Source organism: Plectropomus leopardus, chromosome 7, assembly GCF_026936395.1.
Source record: "Plectropomus leopardus strain MGB_pleo_1.0 chromosome 7, ASM2693639v1, whole genome shotgun sequence".
Taxonomy (NCBI): Eukaryota; Metazoa; Chordata; class Actinopteri; order Perciformes; family Serranidae; genus Plectropomus; species Plectropomus leopardus.
Window position 1 is genome coordinate 35510511 of NC_142182.1, and position 20693 is coordinate 35531203.

General features: G+C 36.5%; 2 protein-coding genes across 4 annotated transcripts in view; one reads left to right on the plus strand and one right to left on the minus strand.

Annotated features, from left to right (window-relative positions):
* Nucleotides 1-170: 170 nt before the first annotated feature.
* On the minus strand, nt 171-6813 carry fam174b (family with sequence similarity 174 member B). The gene is made up of 3 exons (XM_042496798.2): nt 6222-6813; nt 4987-5118; nt 171-3211 (listed from the first exon to the last, which is right to left on the minus strand). Exons 1-3 carry the CDS (start codon nt 6494-6496, stop codon nt 3208-3210), a joined length of 411 nt encoding a protein of 136 aa, XP_042352732.2. The 5' UTR covers nt 6497-6813; the 3' UTR covers nt 171-3207.
* An 8391-nt stretch (nt 6814-15204) lies between these two features.
* Nucleotides 15205-20693, plus strand: part of chd2 (chromodomain helicase DNA binding protein 2) — a 37318-nt gene continuing 31829 nt past the window's right edge. The window contains exons 1-4 of one of the 3 annotated variants that reach the window (XM_088080601.1): nt 15205-15446; nt 16849-16914; nt 17057-17125; nt 20514-20570. The gene's annotated coding sequence lies outside the window, so the exon portion shown is untranslated. The remainder of the gene's footprint in view (nt 15447-16848; nt 16915-17056; nt 17126-20513; nt 20571-20693) is intronic. The other 2 variants (XM_042496845.2, XM_042496846.2) reach the window with 2 other exon arrangements.

Genomic DNA, 20693 nt, shown 5'->3' on the forward strand with positions numbered 1-20693 from the left:
TTGTGCATGTTTGGTCTTCTTTGATACAATCAACATATTTCATTTTTTTGGCTTTGGAAATATTCAGTATGACTCAAGGATACTTAAAGACAAAGTGAATGTATTTTTCTGTGGCAGAAAACACACAAAAGATCAGAATGGGAAAAAAAATTGCACTTCAAGCCTCTCTCTTAAAACGATTTAGCACTTCAAAGGAAGCAATTTTATTTCAGCAGTGTTTCAAAGACATGGAAACAGGGCGAACAAGATGCGGGTACACAGGGACTTGTTTTCAGTAAACTTCCAAAACAGTGTGTTTAAATGTGGGATGAGGGAAATTAGCTGCAGCTTTCAGATAGCTACCACAATGGCTTTGATTCATTTTACAACAGGAAATGTCTGCAGCAGATGATTCATTTCTAATAAAGCGCCAGAATTAGCATCTTTAGATGAGCCGGGTTTTTCCACAATTTCACGCACAACTAAAGATAAAGTGAAAAGCGCTGGAAGAGGATAACTGTACACGGGTGACAGACTCGCCTGAGACAAACTTAGCGGAGGCGCAAATAAAATGGATCTGCAGTTTTTCTGCACATACAGTGAGAGACTCGAATGAAACATGACACGTTACAACACAAACACTGGTCGGAGAGTCTGAAGGAAAACACAAGAAACAGCCAGCAGTCTGCTTAAGGACATTATATCAAAAATATGGTCAAAAGTTTGAATCCCATATGATTATAAAACCTCATCAGACATTCAAACACACTCCACAACTGTGACAATAAATGTATCCAGTCTTCTGTGAATGTTAATAACTTTGTTTCAAACAAAGAAAAACACACAATGTTCTTTCTCCTGGAAAGATAAATGTTGGGCATCACCGTCTTTTCTGTTAACTAGGGATGGAGGTCACTCAGAAACAGCTGCAGCTGGAGGCCATGGTACACTATCAAATAACAGCTTGGATTAAAACACAAGGTCACCTACGAGACTCACACACAGACACACACACACACACACACACACACACACATTTACTGCAGAAACCTAATCTAGGTGCTCTCTGCAATGTTGTTAGTTTGCTGTAATTATATTTAGGGTGCAGACAGAGACAAGGAAGGTTTGTCAACTTGTCTGCTGTTTCTTTTGTGTACTTAACTTCTCTTGGTTGATTGTTGTGTTTTTGGTATTTGCATTGAAGATATAAAGTATTTAACAAATCAGTCATGATTTTCATTGTTTTTAACTCTTTGAAACCTGATCACTTCTCTCGTGCTGCATTCAGACGACTTTTACAAGCGAGCCTTTGAACCCTGAGCAAATTGGTTTGATTTAATTAGAAAACACGGGGTAAAAGAAGGGTAAACAAGAAATGTCCAGCAAATTTAGAAACTTTTTATTTAGAAAAAAAAAACCAGGGGAAATGTACAGAAAACTTAATTTCAAATTGTTATGGTTCTATATTTAAAAAGAAGTATGAAAATCACTTCCTCCAAAGGTCATTTCAATGTTGTGGTTTTGTTTTTTACTTTCTTTTTTTAATATTTCTCATTGTCAGGTGATTTTCTTATACGAATTTTCTTGATAAATTTGGGTAATTTCTTTTTAAGCTCATTGTCTTCTTCCCATGTTCTTGAAAGATATCAAGCCAACTTGCCTGGGTTTCAAAGAGTTAATAGTAAGTTAAAACTCATCCAATGCATTAAATTGTTTAACGATTTTTTCAGAATCAGGGAAAAACCTCCATATTAATCCCACTTTAGGTTTATTTTGCCAATTGAAAAAATGTGGATTGATTTAAACAAGAATTCAAAATGACCCTTTTCAAGTTAAATATTAAAAGCGTCAGTGAGTCATTAATGGAAATTATTTTTTGGAGACTTTTCACTTCTGCCATTCTTTACTATAGCTATATTATCTCAAACAAGAGATATCAGACACATTCTCACTTCCAACTCGTCAAATATCAACACTTGTCATGTCCATATATGATGTGCTGGGTACCCCTCCCAGTTTTGGACATTCAGGGTTGGAGTGTTGATTTATGCTCCTTACATGCATCGTCTCTTTTCAAAATAAAATTATGGCGTAACTGTAAATGTATGCTTTATGCTTGTTAACTGGATATTTTTCAAAATAAACTTAAAACATGTTTAGGTTTGGGCAATGCCTCAGTGCGTCAGTGTCTGATGCCAACGGGTCACTGAACAAGCATCGTCAACTCACGAATTGGGAGTGAAACCGGATTGGATTTTGGGGATCATTTTCAATCAAGTAACAAGATATTACATGGAGACATAACATTGTTTTGGTTTTAAAAAATAAGACACTGGGAGCATGTCGAACATGTCAAATACTGTCACTACCTCACTGCAAGCTTCACATCTGGTGTTGATATTGCTCAGTGGTTACTTGATTAAATGACATTGTCACATGATTGTGCACCCCATCACAACAGATTAAAGCATTTACATTCATAGCAAATGGATGTAATCCATAAACACCTCACAAATATACCCTGACATTATTTTTTGAGCTTTTAAACAAATTTGAACCTTAAAACTTCAGCTGAGATAGCAGCAAAAAAAGGAACGTCCACAACAACACATGTAAAAAAATATATGCTTGCTCCATACATAAGGACAGACAGCCTTCCACAGTATATATGCACAATCTAGTGGTTCGTAGATAGAAATATATTTGGTATAAAGTTTAATCAAAAATATCAATCACTGTATATTATTTAATTCTTTATAGTGTGCATTTTAATAACATTTAAATAATCTTATGGTCTTCAGTTTTAATGGGTTTATCATAGCTTCAAAGCAGGTTCCTACTATAAACTCCACTGAAGCTCAAGTGTAAAAATTAAAAACAATGACAGTCAAATTTAAAAAAAAAAGAAACAGAAAATGTTATTTTGAACTCTAAAGTCACTAACAAACAGCCTGATCACTGAACGACTTTTGATTTGAAGCCACAACATGATGTTTTTTTAATATCAGAGAGATATGTGCAGGTTGTTTGAGCCACATGATAGAAGCATCAGTAAAGCAGCAAAGAACGATATCCATGCGGCTCCAGTCCTCTAAAGACAGATAAAAGCCATGCACAAGCAGCACGTGGAGTCTCTGATCTGATAAGACTTAGAACGACACAAAAATACAAGAAATCACTTGAATTGTCCGGGACGAAGCAATCAAATATTGATGTCCATGCTGAGATTCACCTGCAAAAAACATGAAAAGCCACAGTTAGACAGAATTGGATCTGGTGTTACTGTCCACTCGGTTAGGAGGAAATATGTTCGCCCACAGAGAGCTGTCTGACTTGGAAGTCAAGAATGTCAGGTAAACAGGACGTCATATCTTCCTTTGAGGAAGTGGTTGTGTTAAAGAACAATAGAAAGGACGGAAGGGTGAAACCTAGTGTCAACATCGGATCCACTAAAACAATGATTCTTTAGGTTCTTCAAGAAAAGCAAGCACCAATAACACATTTTTAACATGTTTAAATGCACTCTAATATTCTGTCAGTGTGTTTTTTTACTGCATCGCATTACTTCAAACGTTAAATGCTTTAATTTTAAGTGCCATACTAAAAGCAGTGAGACACTCCTACATCTGCTTTATTAGCACAGGCTAACTAACTTTGCCGAACCGCCACCCAGCAAAGTTAACACTCCAAACACAGTCCTGAGGTGCTTTACACAGGGAAATCAAGGTGAACCCTCTGAAACCTGGAGTAACACCACTTTCCTTACACTACTTTTTACATGCCATTCACATGTATTTAAACTTTTAAACCTCTTTGAGCAAATCGGTGCAGTTTCTGTCAAAAACAAGGGAAAAAAGGCAATGAGTACCTTGGTAAGAAATGTTCCACAAATTGCATGTAATTAGTTAATTTACAAAATTATCTTTAAAAAAGAAAGGGAAAAAAAGCTAGGGAAAAAAACCTACTTTTACATACTTTTTCCAAATCTTGTTTGTCTTGTTTTTTCACTAATTGCCCAGTAATTTTCTTTTACTTTTTACTAATTTCTTGCTGATTTTTGAGTCATTTCTTCTTTCATTGCTCAATGCCATCCTATCATGATTTTCAAAGAAATCAAGCCCATTTACTCAGGGTTTGAAGGGTTAAAACATTGCAAGACAGCAACGGTAACATGTGAAATAAGTTAAGGTATTGAGAAAAAGTAAGACAAGCAGAACCAGGTAATTTTAAAGTAGAAAAATACACTAAGCAGCGATAATCAATGTATGGCCTATGGATCAAACCTCCACAAAGGTGTTCAGGGTGGCCCGCCTAGCATTTTTTAATACACACTGGAAATAAATTAATGAACATTGACTTTTTTTGTATTTCGAATGTAGATGGAGCCAGAGTACACAAAACAGAGCTCGTTTACAAAAAAAGTCCCAGCAGGGGAGGATGCCCCAGATCCCCTGACAGAGGTCCAATCTAAACCACGAATGTCCTCAAATTCAAGAAACACCCCTGAATACACCTGACCTGTTCAGGGCTGCTGTGACTGGATTTGCCTTGTTTATTCATTTATATAATATCATTAATGTTTATGTTTGTTTATTAAGTGGCTTCTGGACTGCTGTCATGTTGCAAAAGTGGCCTCTGGTCAAAGCAAGCTGAGCATCACTGCTGTAAAGGGTTCAGGTTTTTTAAAATCTACACTAATCTTTGAAGTTGTATATGTTTGATAGAGTCAAACTTTGATAAAGAAACACTGGAATATTTCTTTAGAGGTGTATTCTGTGCAGGTGCGCTTCTGTAGAAATGAAAGGCCAGAGTGTGTATTGTGGACTAGTTAAATATGACACTATAAAGTGGTAAACATCTGCAGTGTCCTCTATATCCAGACCTCACTTGTGTGGCGCATTCTCAATGGGATTAGGGCTGCTAATGTTCTTATTTGGGCAGTAAAAAAGACAACTTTTCTTCCATCTTAGAACAACATGAAGTTTGTTCAAACTGAAAGGAACAAACCTGTATTTGACATCAAACAGGGTTGAGTCATCCTCATCGTCGTTCTCTTCATTCAGAGGGGCCATTTCCACACGCTCAGCAGGTGTTGTTATGATGTCATATTTCCGTGTTTTCCTGATTCGTCTCCCAGATCTGTGTGAAAGAAAACGTTACCAAACATGAGACAAGCAAAACATCATAAAGTCTCCACTGACTAAACCACAACATCAGCTGTAAACCTATTTTTGTTCTTCCAGATGGTGTGGATTAAAGCAGGGACATCTTGAGTTCTTACAAACATATTAAAGTTGGATAAGGATAAATAGTGCTAAGACAATTATTGTTATAATAATAGTTGAAAACTGATCAATACCAATTGTGACAGTCAATCGAAAATTTTATTTTTCAAAGACTGTGAGGATTTAAAGGGTGACATTTGCAGTTCTTACAACCATATTAAAGCTTAAATGGATATTAATAAATAGTGATGACACAATTTGTCTTATCGTAATAATTGAAAATTGACCGCTACAATTGTGACAATTGATTCATTAACTGAGAATTTTATTTTTCCAAGACTGTGAGGATTAAAATGGTAACATTTGGAGTCCTTACAACCATATTAAAGCTCAATTTGGATAAGAAAAACCAAAATATTGCTGAGACAATTCCTCTTATTGTATTAACTGAAAAAAAATGGCTTACAATTGTAATCATTGATCAGTTGAAATGCTACACATTCTCTTGTTACTCCTTCTCAAATTGGAAGATTTTTTTGTTTTAAATCTTTGCAAAGCAGTTTTTACACGCCACATTGTGCTCTGGGAACTTGCGAAGGCCATTTTTTAACTATTTTCTAATATATACTGACTAAAAGATCTCTGGGTAAGTGCAACAAAATATCAGCATATTGACCTGTAATGAAAATTATATTAAATTGCAGCCCTGATATAAAATTTGATTACAGTAAACCTGCAAAGATGGTTGTTATGATCAGAGTTGTAAAAACATACTGCACAGTCAAATAAGGACACAGGCTAACCCACATAAAGCACAATCAGGTTGCTTACTCCTGTGCCTCCACTCTACAATCCCCTGTGTGAGCATATTAATAAACCCGGGCCTAACACAACCACATGCTCCTAATCAATTCATTTAGCAAGACATCAGGAGCGACATTTAAACCATGATCACACTGTGATAGCAGCTTCATTGGAATAAGGCTGCTTATGGCTCCAGAGAAACAAGCTGCCTACCTGACCACTTTGATGACCAGGCATGTGATGAGAGCAGCTGTTAGCACGCAGATGAAAATAACTATGTTTTTCAGAGTTGGCAGATGCGTCATTAGAGATGAGATCCGGGATCCCACGGCGGCATCTGTCACGTTATGTGTCTGCTCATCCTCGCTGATGATGGATGATGATGTTGAATTCAAGTGCGTCGCGGGTGAAGACGGAGTTTGCGGGACGCAGCTGACCCGCCACAGAGCCGCGAGAATAAAAGTTAAAATCAGATTATATGACAGCATGCTGCTGAGATAATAAACAACGCGATCTATGAGGAATTTGAGATGAAATGCGACAGCAGCTGTCACATCATAGAGGAGCGGTTTATCTCTCTCAGTTTTTGCTAATTACACAATACTGTGTAAGGCAAATATCCATGTCCCTCCGCGGCCAGGCGCGTCCTAATGCTGGACTTCTAGGTCAAAACTTGCATTTGCTTCCAAAACGTGTTCCCCTGAAGGTGAGTTATAGCGATTCCTTCCTTATTGCATTAGGACTGCGTGTAGAGATGGGGATTATCCGCCTCCGGAAGAGCTCTGCAGGCTGGCCCAGTGTTCCCGCTGCTCAAGAGGAGCATTATGTGGGCGCGTGGTGCCTTCACGGCCACCTCGTAATTCCTAACATCTAAAAACCTCCCGTCAACAAGGCCAATATGATGGCAGCTTCAGTTATTGTTTTTGTGGCTTATATTTGATTATTCTTTGAGAGAAAAGTATAAATAGATATGGAGTAATAGGCAACATCTAGCAAGTAAAGGTACCCACATCTTTCACTTAGATGAAAGTAGCAATAGTGTATACAGTGTAGAAGTACCAGCTGTTGCAAGTAAAAGTCTTGCATTCAGAATCTAATTTAACTCTTTGAAACCTGAGCAAATTGGTTTGATTTTAAAAAAAAAACATGGAGGAGAAGGCAACAAGTAATTTCACATAGCATGCAGGTAATTGCACATAGTTATATATATATATTGCAATATATATATATATATATATAGAGAGAGAGAGAGAGAGAGAGAGAAAGAAAGGGAAAAAGACATAAACACACAAGAAACAAGATATGTATATTTTATATATTGTATTATTTTTTTTCTGTGATTCTGACATTTTAGTTAATTTTCTTGTCATATTTTTCTCTGGGATTTTTGCTTTTTTTTCTGGACATTCTTTTTGCCAAGTATTAAAATTATTCTTAAAGTACCAAACGTAAAATACTCATGACACAGAAAGGCCCATTCCAGAATCATATATATGTTAGGTCTGTATTACTGAATTATAACTGGTGATTAATGTGTAAGCATTGCTACTGTTGCAGCTGGTAACAGTGGGGATAATTTTTCAGATTTTTCAATAGACCATCGAGGAGCAAAATCCATAATAATGCATCATATTTCATTAGCTGTTTTATGTTTCCTATTAATAATCAAAAATCTGCAAAGTAACTATTGACTCATGCTGTCAAATAGTGGAGTAAAAAGTAAGCTACCATATTGGTGTCCAAAATGTTGCAGAATATAAGTATAAAGTGGCACAATATGGAAATGTTGACGTTAAGTACATGTACCCCAGTGGTTGTTTGAATTTTGTATGTTTTTTTCATCTTCCTGGATTTTTTTTTTGCTGTTTTCTGCTGCTGTGTTTCTGTGTGCTGTCAGAGGCTGGGCGTGGCTTCCTGCTGCTGAAGCTTTACATGCACACCTGTTGCTCATTCCACACTCATCAAGTGCAACTTAACCCTGCTCTCTCTCTCTTGCACGCTGCCAGATTGTTTCTGCTCTTCATAGTGGTACTGATGGCTTGTCTCCAGTGTTGTTTTTGGTGTGCGTTCTTCCACTGTGATTCTCCAGTGGGGTTGTGGTTCATGACAATTTACTGTTTTTTCCATTTCAAGTGTCTCTCTCGTCTGAGCTCCAGCACCTCAGCCACATGCCGCCCAGCTTCTCACCACCTGTGCTGTAAGCCACAGCTCCCTCCTTATCAGCCCTTTTTCCCCTGTTTTGTGGTGTTTCTCTTGGGTCCAGTTAAAAACTGCAGTGAACCATTACAACCTCATACTAAGGCATTAGTACATAAGTACATGTACTTGGTTACATTCAACCCTTGCCCTTAAAGTGAGGCCTACGTATATCTAATCTTATGGACACATTAAAGACCTCATTGATATCAACAAAAAGGTACAGGGAGACAGTGAGGTAACTGTTGGATATTTCTCACTGTTGTGTGATTGGTTGCTGACATGTAACTAAGATGTGTGTAGTTTATTGCATTTTTTTGCCTTATGTTTTGAAATTTTAAATATTTAAAACTGTACATATTTTTGTTCATAGTCATTTGAAAGTGTGTGTTTTCTGTTTGTTATTTTAAGTGTCCCTTGTCTGGTTTTGGGGGTTTTTTTGTTTTATTTTACAGCAATACATTCAAGCAAGGACAGTTTTTCTATTTAGGGAGACAATTAAATCTACCTTAGGCCATAAAATAAACTAATAATTATAAAATCCTGGCCCTGAGGTCAGGATCTGAATTCTAAATGCATAAATCCATTTCCCTCATCATGTTTGGCCTAACCACCAAACTAATTATTTTACATTCTTTTCACATTTCATGTCATGTAATTTTTCAGTAATACAATGCAGTTAAACAAAACTATATTTCTTTATTTTTGAGTATTAATGATGCATATATTGTATAAATTTGAAAAAAAAAAAAAAAGTATCAGTAATCTTTGAAAACACATCCGGTTTAATGTGTCATCATAGCTTGAATAGAAACAACACAGACGACATGACCTTGATGTCCACAGTGGTGGGGCTGTGTTTAGAGCAGGGCTGCTTTAAGTTTTACATGATTGAATGCCAGTTTAGAGAGCCCGCAATCATTCAGAGCCGTACAGGTTCAGGACATTGTCGTTAACCACTTTCACCAAGGAGACCCGAACAAACTGAACTGACTATTGGTTGTTGAAACTGCTGATCCTTACACTTGTGTTCTTTACACATGAACTAGCATTTGTGATTGATCTCATGATGTCATTTAATATACAAATTCTTTGAGCACCAAATTAAATGGTTTAAAATAAGGCAGATCACGTTGTGTGTCACCCCAGAAGTAAGAGTTTATCCATTTCTTCTAAAATCCCCCTTTCTCCTCAACCATATATCGCTCTGCCTGGTGGCTTTTCCATCTCACTTCCTCATTATGCTGCCAAGTTGTCCACTGAAATTGTTAATTTTAGCTAACAGCTCTAGTATTGATGGCTGAACGTAATTCCTGCAACTCAGGTGCCACTAGTTGCCAAGCAACCAGTTTTCTACAATCTGTCATTCCTAACCTGACAGACGTTTGTTGGGGGGGCGCAGTTCGACAAAGTGGCCGAGGAGTGTATTAAGTGTAAGCCGGTGAAAGTTTAAGTATTGAAATGGGTCATGACTGATGAAAATATTTTGTTTTCATTGATTTGACTTCATTATCAGAACAAAATCTAAAATTGTCCTTTGTCTCAGGATGTCAACCATCTCACATGAATAGAAAAATACAAAAAAACAAACAAACAAAAACATTTTTTTAATCAAATAACCAAACCATGATACAACTGCTAATACTCACATCAGAAATTACAAAAAAGTGGATGCAGTGCAGCAAATCAATCATTTCTGTTACATTTCAGTGTTCAGCCCAGGTACACTGAGGCAGAGGAAGACATTCTCTGATTGAATAAGTTGACAGACTGAGGAACAAAAGACTTCCTTAACTTGTTCAGTCGAGCCTGCCAGAGTCTCTACTAATAGCATTTTATGACATGTTCAGGGGAGCTGCACAAAATGTTTCTGAGGGCCACCATTGACCTGCGGGCCACACTTTGAACAACTTAAGAGTGAGTCGTGTTTGGATCTGTTGCACAACACTGCAGTTCCTATTGCTGAAAAGACACCAGCCAATACTTAGTGCTAGCTAGTGCAATAGATGATGTGATATCTAATGACGAAACATTGAATTTAGTGCAAATTCTTCATAAATTCCAAATACTACATTACCTTTACTTTTTTGACACAGTGAACCTAATACTTGAGTGTCACAGATTAGTCTCTTACCACTTTGTTGCACATTTTGGTTGACTGGTGGACATATTTCCAACAGCATCTAAAGGCAGCATTTCTCTGTTTACCCATGGGCCTTAGCAAACATGATGTTCCAAGGGCAGCAGATCCGGGGGTCACGACTGCACATTCCAGGGCAAATCCTGCCCAGACAACAAAGAAATAAGCTGTCAGTTTATCAGTGATGGGGATAATCATTCAGCAAATTCATAGGCATGAAGCAAACACAAAACAAATCTCTGTCTTTGTCTCAATTATCAAGAGACACACATGATTCATGATGTTATCTCCATTTCTACTTTTATTATTTTTAGGCTGTAGATTTGAAATCTGCATAGCTGTTTGAAAATGTAGAGCAACATTTAGATTTACTACAAATAATCCCTCTGTGGCTAGTACAGGACTTGTATTTTGTATTTTAAAAAGACATCAAACATCATTTCCAACAGTGAGCAAACCTGTCGGAGCTTCCTTTATCTGAAAACAAAGACTAAAGACAGCATGTGTTGCTTTGTCTGTTTTCATTTCTGGTGTTATGTCTGTACATCTACTACAGGGAGTGCTGGCCCTCTGCTGCGCTCCTGCATGAGAGCTATTGGGTTTGATCAAAGCCCACCAGATGGCAGCACAAAATAACAACAGGGAGCCTGCATTTTCCTTCAGTGCGCAGGTCAAAATTCAGCACTGAGGGGTTGGAGTAGACCTGAAGGATGTGGAGCATTACGCAGTAAAAACAGAATATGGAAGCTGCCATTTGTCTTACAGTAGATCTGTTGTGATATTATGATTTTAGAGGAACATAATGTACACAAACATACACATTAAAACATGAAGTGCCTGGGCATTGCCTAAATTTTGATTTTGCATATAGATTTATTGAAGAGATTTTCCCTCTGTAAAGCATGATTTAGTTGCCACAGAAAAAGATACAGATCTTTAGCTAGAGCAGGCGGTCGCATTCAGAGAGGACGGTCTGAACTTTGCACAGAGCAGCAGCTCTGAATGTGGCCACAGTGATCAGGTTACATGGCTTCCAACTGGCTTGCACCACAGTTTGCTTTTTCACCCTTCACTATCAATTTACCTGCAATTAAACACAAACATTAACCCTATGAAACCTGAGCATATTCATCAGATTTCTCTAAAAAACATAAGGAGAAGGCAATGAGAAAGTTAACAAAACCAATGGCCCAGTTTAGAAAGAAGTTGGTAAAAATGTACAAGAAAATTAGCTGAAAATAAGCCAAAAAAGAGAATGCCCTGAAAAAGAGTTGAAAAAGAAATATATATATATGTAATATAACACATATGTTATATATAAATATATACATTTGTGCATTTTTTCCATTTTAAAAAAAAATCATTCTTTAATAACAATCCTTAAATTAATTTTCAGGTCATTCTCTGGTCACCTTTTACTAATTTCTTGCAATTTGTGTGACAGGTCTTGCCAAGTTGCTCATTGCAAGAAACCAGAGCAATTTGAAACTTTGAAAGGGTTTCATAGTTTGTAAAGGTGTCTGAAGGTAGCACAAGAAACTTGTTGATCAGGTTTTAAAGGGTTAATCATTGAAAGAGTTTAGTCTACTCTCCGGTACAGTCATGAACTTTAGTCATTGTTGATTTTGAAACATGTTACTCTTGTCCCCCTCCAAATTTTCATTTCAAACATGAATCTCCACTGTTTGCTGAACAACATGACCACACCAGAATCTGTAGTCTTGCTCATTAAGAGGGCAAACATGAGAACGCAGCTTGTCCTTATGTCAACTGCCAAAGGTCATTTGGAGTTAATCATGATGTTTGGTGCATATGCCTTTAATGCAACACCCACAATTGCTGTTGTTGATGCTGTTAAGGCACACCCTTCTGCAGCAGTGATGTGTACTTTTCTCTTCAGAGAACAAATAGTTGCATTTCCACCTTCCCATTGTGACAAAGAGACGTTTCATGTGAAGTGCCAATCCCTGCTGCAGGTTAATATGAGACCAGAGAGTGTGTCATGGTGGTACCATGTAAACAAGGGCAGAAATTGCATTCAAAATTGGGGGCAGGACATACAGTTCTTGCAACAGAGGATTTAGGGATCCTTTTCCAGAAATTCTGAGCATCAAACAGTTAATTTTCCTCATTCTGGAATTTGTTTTGCACCAATATGTAGTTTTACTGATTCAATTTATGGTGTTTATGCTGTGCTACATTCATGTAATTATTTGGGTGGCAGTCGCACATGTTCTAAATTTTGAGGGGGACTGTAAATATGAAGCCTATATAAAAACTTCCCATGCTGACTAAATGAACATCTAACTGTGTACTTTTGCTTACAGGGACTACAGCAAATTCCTGTATTTGCATTGTATCAAACAATGCAAAGAAATCAAACAATTCAAAGAAATTGCCTAAACTACACAGATCAGTTGAAAAAGTGTTTTTGTATTTTACTTTTTCTCTCATTCACCAATCATAACACCTGCCTTAAGTAGAATCAAATTAGTGCTCTTAAGAGAGGTTATATAAGTTTTGTGCACCAACATATTTCATACAGTCTGTGGGTGCAACAATTGAGCTGGTTAGAACACATTTTCAGTTTTAAACCCTTGGAGACCTGAGCAAACTGGTTTGGTTTCTTTTAAAAACACAGGGAGAAGGCAACATCATCTTAAAGACAAGGCCCAAAAAATAGTAAAAGAAAATAAATTACAAGCCAATTACATGAAAATAAGCACACAAAAAAGTAAAAAACAAACAACAAAATTACCTAAAAAGTGTTAAAAATATATATTTTTATAATATAAAAATATATATTTTTATGTTTATTATATCTTTAGTCACATAAATATATATAAATATAAAATTATTGCAATTAATAATAGTTTTTCCTGAACATTTTTCACTATTTTTGTTTTGATAATTTTCTAATAATGCTCCTCTATTTTTCTTTATAAAAGGTCATTTTCTTGTGACCATTAACTCATTTCTTGCATTTTTGGGACACTTCTTGCCAAGTTGGTCATTTCCTTTTTCCCCCATGTTTTTGAAAGAAATCAAACCAATTTCCTCAGGTTTTAAGGGGTCAACATGTTTGTGAAAGGCATCTAAGCACAGCACAGCAGTAATAAATGCTGTCAAACCTGGTTTCAAAGAGTTAATCTGTAAACCACAATTTTAGATTGCAACCTATTTTAAAGGCAAAACACCACTTAGAATATTTTGGGAAAGCACTTCCCTGATGAAACCGCTCTAACCAGTCAGTCAGTGAACTGCAGGGCTGCTGTGTGCACACTGCACTAGTGTTTGGATTTGTAATGCACTTGCAGGGCTCTCCTGTTGCTAGGCTGAGGATCTTTTTAAAGAAATCTTCCACCGTAGAGAGCATGCGCTGTGGCGATAAGCATCTCATTGGTCGGTGATGGGGGTGGAGTAGCACATACCACATACTCCATGGACTGTTTAAGAAAGACTGCTCGGATTCTGAACAGCTAAAGTTTGCTAAATTTGGTTGTCCCCAATGGACTTTGCTCGAACTTTTGTAGTTAACATAAAAAAAGATGTTCAAGCTGATTGATTTGGTCACAGGCAGTGTATGCATCCATGTTTAGTTATTATTATCCCTATTCTGAGGAGCTTTGATGAAGCAGCTACCCAGATTTACTTTACAGGAATTGTTGTATGCGCTTTGTACACTAACATTTAAAACAGAAAAATCCCACCTGTGCATGTCATCTTACTCCAAAATGGAGTAGTGCATGACCTTAATCACTCTGTAATTACTGTGCAATGGAGGTGATCAGGTAAAGTGGGAAATTAGCACCAGCCACCAACTAAAAACTGGTAAAGTAAGCAAGTGGCTGCTGGATTTGCCTCATTCACCAGCCAAAAAAACAATCTGTTGAGGGACTGGTAGATGTTGGACTCCCCCAGCCACAGTGGCAGGTAGACAAAAAAAGTTAATGTCCAATGATGTCTGAACTATATTGAAGGCTGCATATATCAGGATATAAATATGTTATTAATCATTTATTAACATGTCACATGCACGCACACACACACACATACACAAGCACAAACAGTCTGTCTTGAGCTTTTTGTCGTTTATTGTTGACCCGATTGCTTATATTAAAATACTGTCATTTATTGTATTACTTGTAATTTACTGTATTACCTCCAGTGAGTATTTCTATGAGCCCCTTTGAGTTTTTAACCTCTCCAGCACTTGTTTTTCTATATTCTTCTTGAAATGTTTTCTGTCACTGTTTTCAATGGTGCGAATAAATGAGTGAATGAAATGAAATTAAACAGCTCTGCATTTTACAAAAAGTTTATTTCTCCTTGAGGAAACAGTTTAAAAAGGGGCCGGTGTCTCTCAAGCAAGAGAGATGTTAGTACAGAGCAAATATACTTGTATTTTGAGGAAAATGTACCTGTATGGCTGATGTGAGAGTGAAAGCAGGCAAACTGGACCACTGCCAAGAGAATGTGTGCATATCTAGGCTACCCCTTAATAAACAATACACCTATTATATTTACATTTTTCTAACATATCACATAACATGACACATAGGTATCAGTTTTATAGAATTATAAATGCTTTTCTTAAAAGCATTCTTTAGTTGATTTCCTATCAGTGGGTCACACAGGTCAGTTGTTTACAATAACAGTTGACGTTAACGTGCAAATGTAGCTTGATTTGATTGGTTTGCGTAGCTATTTCTTCAACCCCTCCTCGCAAAAATACTTTTGTTAACGCCATTAATTGTGTTGTTAAAAACGTTTTAAATCTATTGTTGTGTGTTTCGGCTCAGACCAGAACACTTTCCGCGCTTTTTCAGGTTCGGTGGGCTGCCAGAGCTAGCTCGACGGGGCTGGAGAGGAAGTGGAGTTTGGCTTACGTTGAGAGGAAAGTGGGCAGAGCCGCTGAAGGATATCAGCTCAGGCAGAGGCGGAGAGGAGGACACACACAACAGAGGAGCAAGGCGTCGAGAGCGGAGAGGAAGAAGGACGGAACGATGCGGCCCAAAGACCCACCAAAACGACGAAAGTCGCCCCAAAATGCAACACTGGCCTGGGTAGACGACGGCGGATAGACACGGCCCGTGAAATGGGTAAGAACTTTCAAGTTATTGGACATTTGTGGCTGTAAAATACGAGTCAGGACTGTATGGCAATATGGTGGATAGAACGACAGTTAGACGCAGTGTTGTAAAAATGGCCATGGTGTTGTCAGCGAAGAATACAGAAAACGATCTGGAGAGCTTTATCTGCTTAAAATTGTGTTTCATTAGATGGAATTTGCATGTTTGCTAGCTCTGTTTTGAGTTAAGTTAGTTAATATTTCGACAAGTACATTTGTTCTCGACCTGTTTGGAGTTATTTCAACCTACGCATTTAAAATTTGCTTTGTCCTTGAAAGGGCAAATGCCCTTGTCTGAATTTACTCGACAAAAACACCAAATAAAAGCAAATGTTTGGTTTTTTAACTGTTGTATTAAGACTGATTGGCATCAACACAACAAGCTGAAGCATATTTTTGTTTCTTTTCAGTATATTTGGTTTTTGAGGTTTTTGATCGATTTCTAATTCACAAAAATACTTAAAAATAGATCCTTTTTTTACACTATCATACCACAGAGTGTACAGATGTAGTTTCTAACAAGATTTAAGTATGTGTTAGATGCTTAATACATATTAATATAAAATAGTTTGAATAAATTGTGACAAGTTGTCAAAATGTTCAAAATATGACTATTGATGACAATTATTCCCTTGTAGACACTATACATAAACTATACTTGATTTGTTTGCCAAATAAAGGTTCTATATGTCATAAAAGCTTAGATATACTTCGAAATACAAAATAGGGTGTTGGCTTTTAACCCTTTCAGGCACTGAAAGGAGAAGTAATTTAAATATGTTCATAAATTTCGTTTTTCCATTCACATTACATCTGTAAGACATGTTAAGAAAGATTTTTATGTTAGAAAGCCTCTAGACAAGTATTTAAATTTTAGGAAACTGAAAATATTGTATTAAAATTAAATAAAGAAATAAATTCATCCTAATATCACGGTCTCATGGACAAGGTTGTGGATTTATCCACACATAAAGGCAAATACCACACATAATTAAACAGATTATATCCAATCTTTTTTAATAGTTATATCTTAAGCTATATTGTTAAAACTAAAGGATATCACTACCACCCTGCACGTAACAAAATGTCCTCTCAAAGCTATTCTTAGAAGGATGTTACAGTCGAAGACTAATTTAGTTGCATTTTGAGCCACCAAGGCACATTAAGATTAAACATTTTCACGACAAAATATGTTGCAAATTATTTATGATTTTCTTAATATGTTAATGAGCTCTGAAACATTCTCAAAAATAATCTTTAAGAGATCTCAAAACAAATAGCCTATTGATTTTTGTTTTTTATGCCAAAGTAAATTGCGATTTTGTTATTGGTGACTACAAAAATTATAGTAATCATGCTTTTTATTCTTACAGGTATTCCCCCGATGTTTCACAAATTGCGTCAAAGAAGAAACAAGTTCATCCAACCCAAGCTAAATGGTATGTTTTTCTTTAATACCCAATGCTTTTTTTAAGCATTGAAGACGTCAGCGTCATTGTCTTTACTGCTATATACGCGTAGCCAGTAGAGTGTGCTGTTGTCACATTTCCTTTCTTAACCTTTTATTTTTCTATTTTAAAGGGTTGACGTTAGGCCACCATGATGTCGTGAACTGAGGGATTCAGAAGATTCACACTGCAACAGGGATTTGTAAGTATATTTTTTAAGGTAGATTAAATATGTGTTGAAAATTCCTTGTATGCTATCTTTGCATTTGTCAGATCAAAGTGACAGTTCTTTACTGATCTCAGGAACAAAGCTAAATAGATAGTGAACAGAGTATTTTTCTCTTCTATGTATATGTAATTATGAGGAAATGCTGTTTAAAATAGTCTTACGTAGCTTCTGTGCATTATAGCGGTTCCTTTTGACTTGTCTGAAACTAGCACAGTTCTGCCCCCTAGTGTACGATATAGCGCGGTTGTTCATTTCAGTAACACTTGTAAATAATCAAACACCTGACTTGAGATATTGGTAGTTAGTTTTAAATAATAACCTAAGTTTGTAAATTCAGCTCACATAAGTTATGGAGCACTTTGTTAGCACACTAACAAATAATTAAAATAGAGTTTGACAGTAAAAGATCCCCTCCACTCAAAAATGTGTTTTCCAATGTTAATTTTCTCTAAAATGAGTGCCCTTCATTACACTGACTTGTGCCCATTCAAAATTTGTCACAAGGGAGGTGTCTTTATATTCTGTACGTCAATAGTACTGGGCGAGCTAGATCTGGTTCGTCACAAATTTGAAAGCCAAATGCCGTGTAATATGCAAATGCTGGCAAAGAAAACTTAAAACGGCCAGCACAGAGCAGACTCAAGACATGCAATGTTAAAATCTTGGCCAGATGAAATTTTGCAAACCTTTTGCAAACTTTGATCATTACTCTGGTATATACTTATGTAACAACAACTGTGACAATGTGAATACGCCACTACTACCAGTTACAAGCCAACAAACAACATAATCAAGTAAAATATCCTAACTACACTTAAACTCTGATATATCTACTGGTTAACCAATTTTGGTGTACATCATACTCCTTATCTCTCCGATGTTTCCTCTAATGCTAACGTTAGCCATTTTTGCACACAGCTCTTTCACTAGACAACCTAGCGCGAGCCTCTCATAGCCAGACCTATCTCCACAATAAAGTAAACCCTAGCACAAGCTGCAGTGGTGGGTGTCCAACACATCCCTTTTTGTTTGATTTTACTATTAAAATCATTAGGATGTACCCAGAAGTTTCCTTCAATATTAACCACTGTTGTTGCATTTTTTTGTTGTTGTAATTTTGTGTTGTGAGTGTTAAAAACGTTGTAGTGCTCACAAACACAAACTTTAAGACTGATTCATTTATGTATTTAATTGTGATAACAGTCAGTTATTTGAATAAAACATTCAGCTTTGTAATATGATTATGGTGGCTTTTCCAGTAGCTAGCTAACCCGATAAGCACTCACAATCTTTATGATGAACCTCTTTTTTTTTGTCCACAATATTGCCCATATAATAATAAAAACATCTGAGGACAATCATCACACTGCACTCATATCAGTTATTTTTTATTTTTAAAAAAAGATATTTGGGGGGGCGTTTTTGCCTTTAATTGACAGGACAGCACAAGTGTGAAGGCGAGGGGGGGGGATGACATGCAGCAAAGGGCCGAGACTGGAATCGAATCCGCGGCAGCTGCAGCGAGGACACAGCCTCTATACATGGGGCGCCTGCTCTATCCACTGAGCCACCAGTCATAGTTTAAGCATTGAAAATTTCCTAATGCTGACAGTGGCCCCAAAACAAGAAGTTATTTTAGTGGGTTACAAAAGATGCACCCAACTGAGATCACACTGAAAATTGCCGTGGGCGAATGGACTAGCCATGTTAACTTTTCATATAGCATAATTCAATGTTGCTTTTACCAATTTGCCTCTCAGAAGACTTGAATGTTGCATCTTCTTATAAGTTGTACTCAAAATAAAGAGTTGAGACTCCTAGTACAAGTCAGCTTGGGTGAATAATATGAAACCTTGCATGTAAGGACCTGTTCATCAAACATCCCAAACTGTATTCCATTTTTTTAAATAACATGTTGTAAACTTATAAAATTTTGCAAGGGTAATTATAAAATAAGTATTTGCCAATTTGGCTGTACAAATGAACTCTATAAATGCAATTCTGTAGAAGTCATCATGACAACAGTGAAATTAATTTTCTCTATGTTCGTTTGTTCAACACTAGTTAAATATGAGGTGCCTTGGGATGCAATTTATCTGCATTATTTATGTCCTCATGCTACTGCTGTTGGTTTCGGATTCATGGGAAAAACCTTGTCAGACAGCCCTAAATTTTAGTCAAATTGAAGTCAGAGTATTTGTAATGCTATTTGCTTCCAAAAGCATTGCATTGCAAAATCGTAAAGTATGAATTAGAAAAGCCAGCCTTAAAACACAAGAATTATGTCAACTTGCAACATAAAACTATAAAACTTAATTGTAAATAGGGGTGAAACTAATGGAATCCATGGTAAAATTACATTAAACTTTAAAAAACAGGGCTACTTGTTAGGATTCATATCTTTCAGAAACAATGTCATTTTTTTGCATCCTCAAAACACTATAGTCCAAAACATCTAAAACTGGCTATATATGTCTATCTGGACATTGCTTAAACATTATACAAAATTTTAAAAACATGATCACAACAAATCAATCAGTCTAGGAAATGTTTTTTTTTTGTTGTTGTTGTTGTTTTGTTTTTGCTGACCTCTTCCAGTGTATTTCTTCTTCTTTACATTTGCTCTTTAAAGTCAAAAGGGTAGCTGTAGAAATTGTAAGGAGACCTTCAAACAAAAAGCCAAAGGCAAAAATTCCCTCAAAAACAACATAAATGCATAAACATACTCTTATAAATATCAAATGCTTAATTTGATAAAATGACAGATTTCACAATAATGTAAAAAAAAATTACATTTTTCAGTAAATTGAAAAGTTGTTAAGTGATGCACAAGTTCCCCAAGAGCACATAAACGCACCACACAGCACTAACTATCAACCCTACTCAGAGTGACACGTTTGGTTAAAGTCTGCACATGCCTTTGTTAGGAATGCATGACGCTCAACGGCACATGTAGTAAATGCAGTGCCCCTTTTTTGTTGTGAAATAAAAACGAGGAAGTCTGTTGCAAAACCCCTTTAAAGGACTTCAGGATAAGTTTTAATTATTAATCAGTTTCCATAAGTGAAGCAATGATAGCTAAATTTCTTAGCTGTATTTGGCCTTCCATTCATTGTTAACCCCTATAGGATGTCAATGACACTGTGTTGATTTAACCAGCATAACAGTTGGCTGACATTAAGTTTTATTAGAATAATTATGCTGGAAAAAGTAGTTATTTTTAGTCATCTGAAGTCAGTTGTAATTGAAATATTAAAATCAGAAGACCCAAATGCCAATTACATTGAGTGGTCCAGCTAGTTTCTTTATCTTTGTAATGTATGTTGATAAGGGTTTCATTCATTGTTTATCTTTTCCGCAGTGGAGGCATGGACTTGTGTGAAGATTTGCAGAATTCGAGGAAAAGGAAGACAGCTCTGTAAGTTTTCCATATTTGACTGATTTATTCACATGCTTATTGAGCTCTATACAATAAATAGAAAATTTGGCTGTCTAGATATGTTCCTCAAATCCCATTTGGATAGGTTGAGGTTTAGGATAA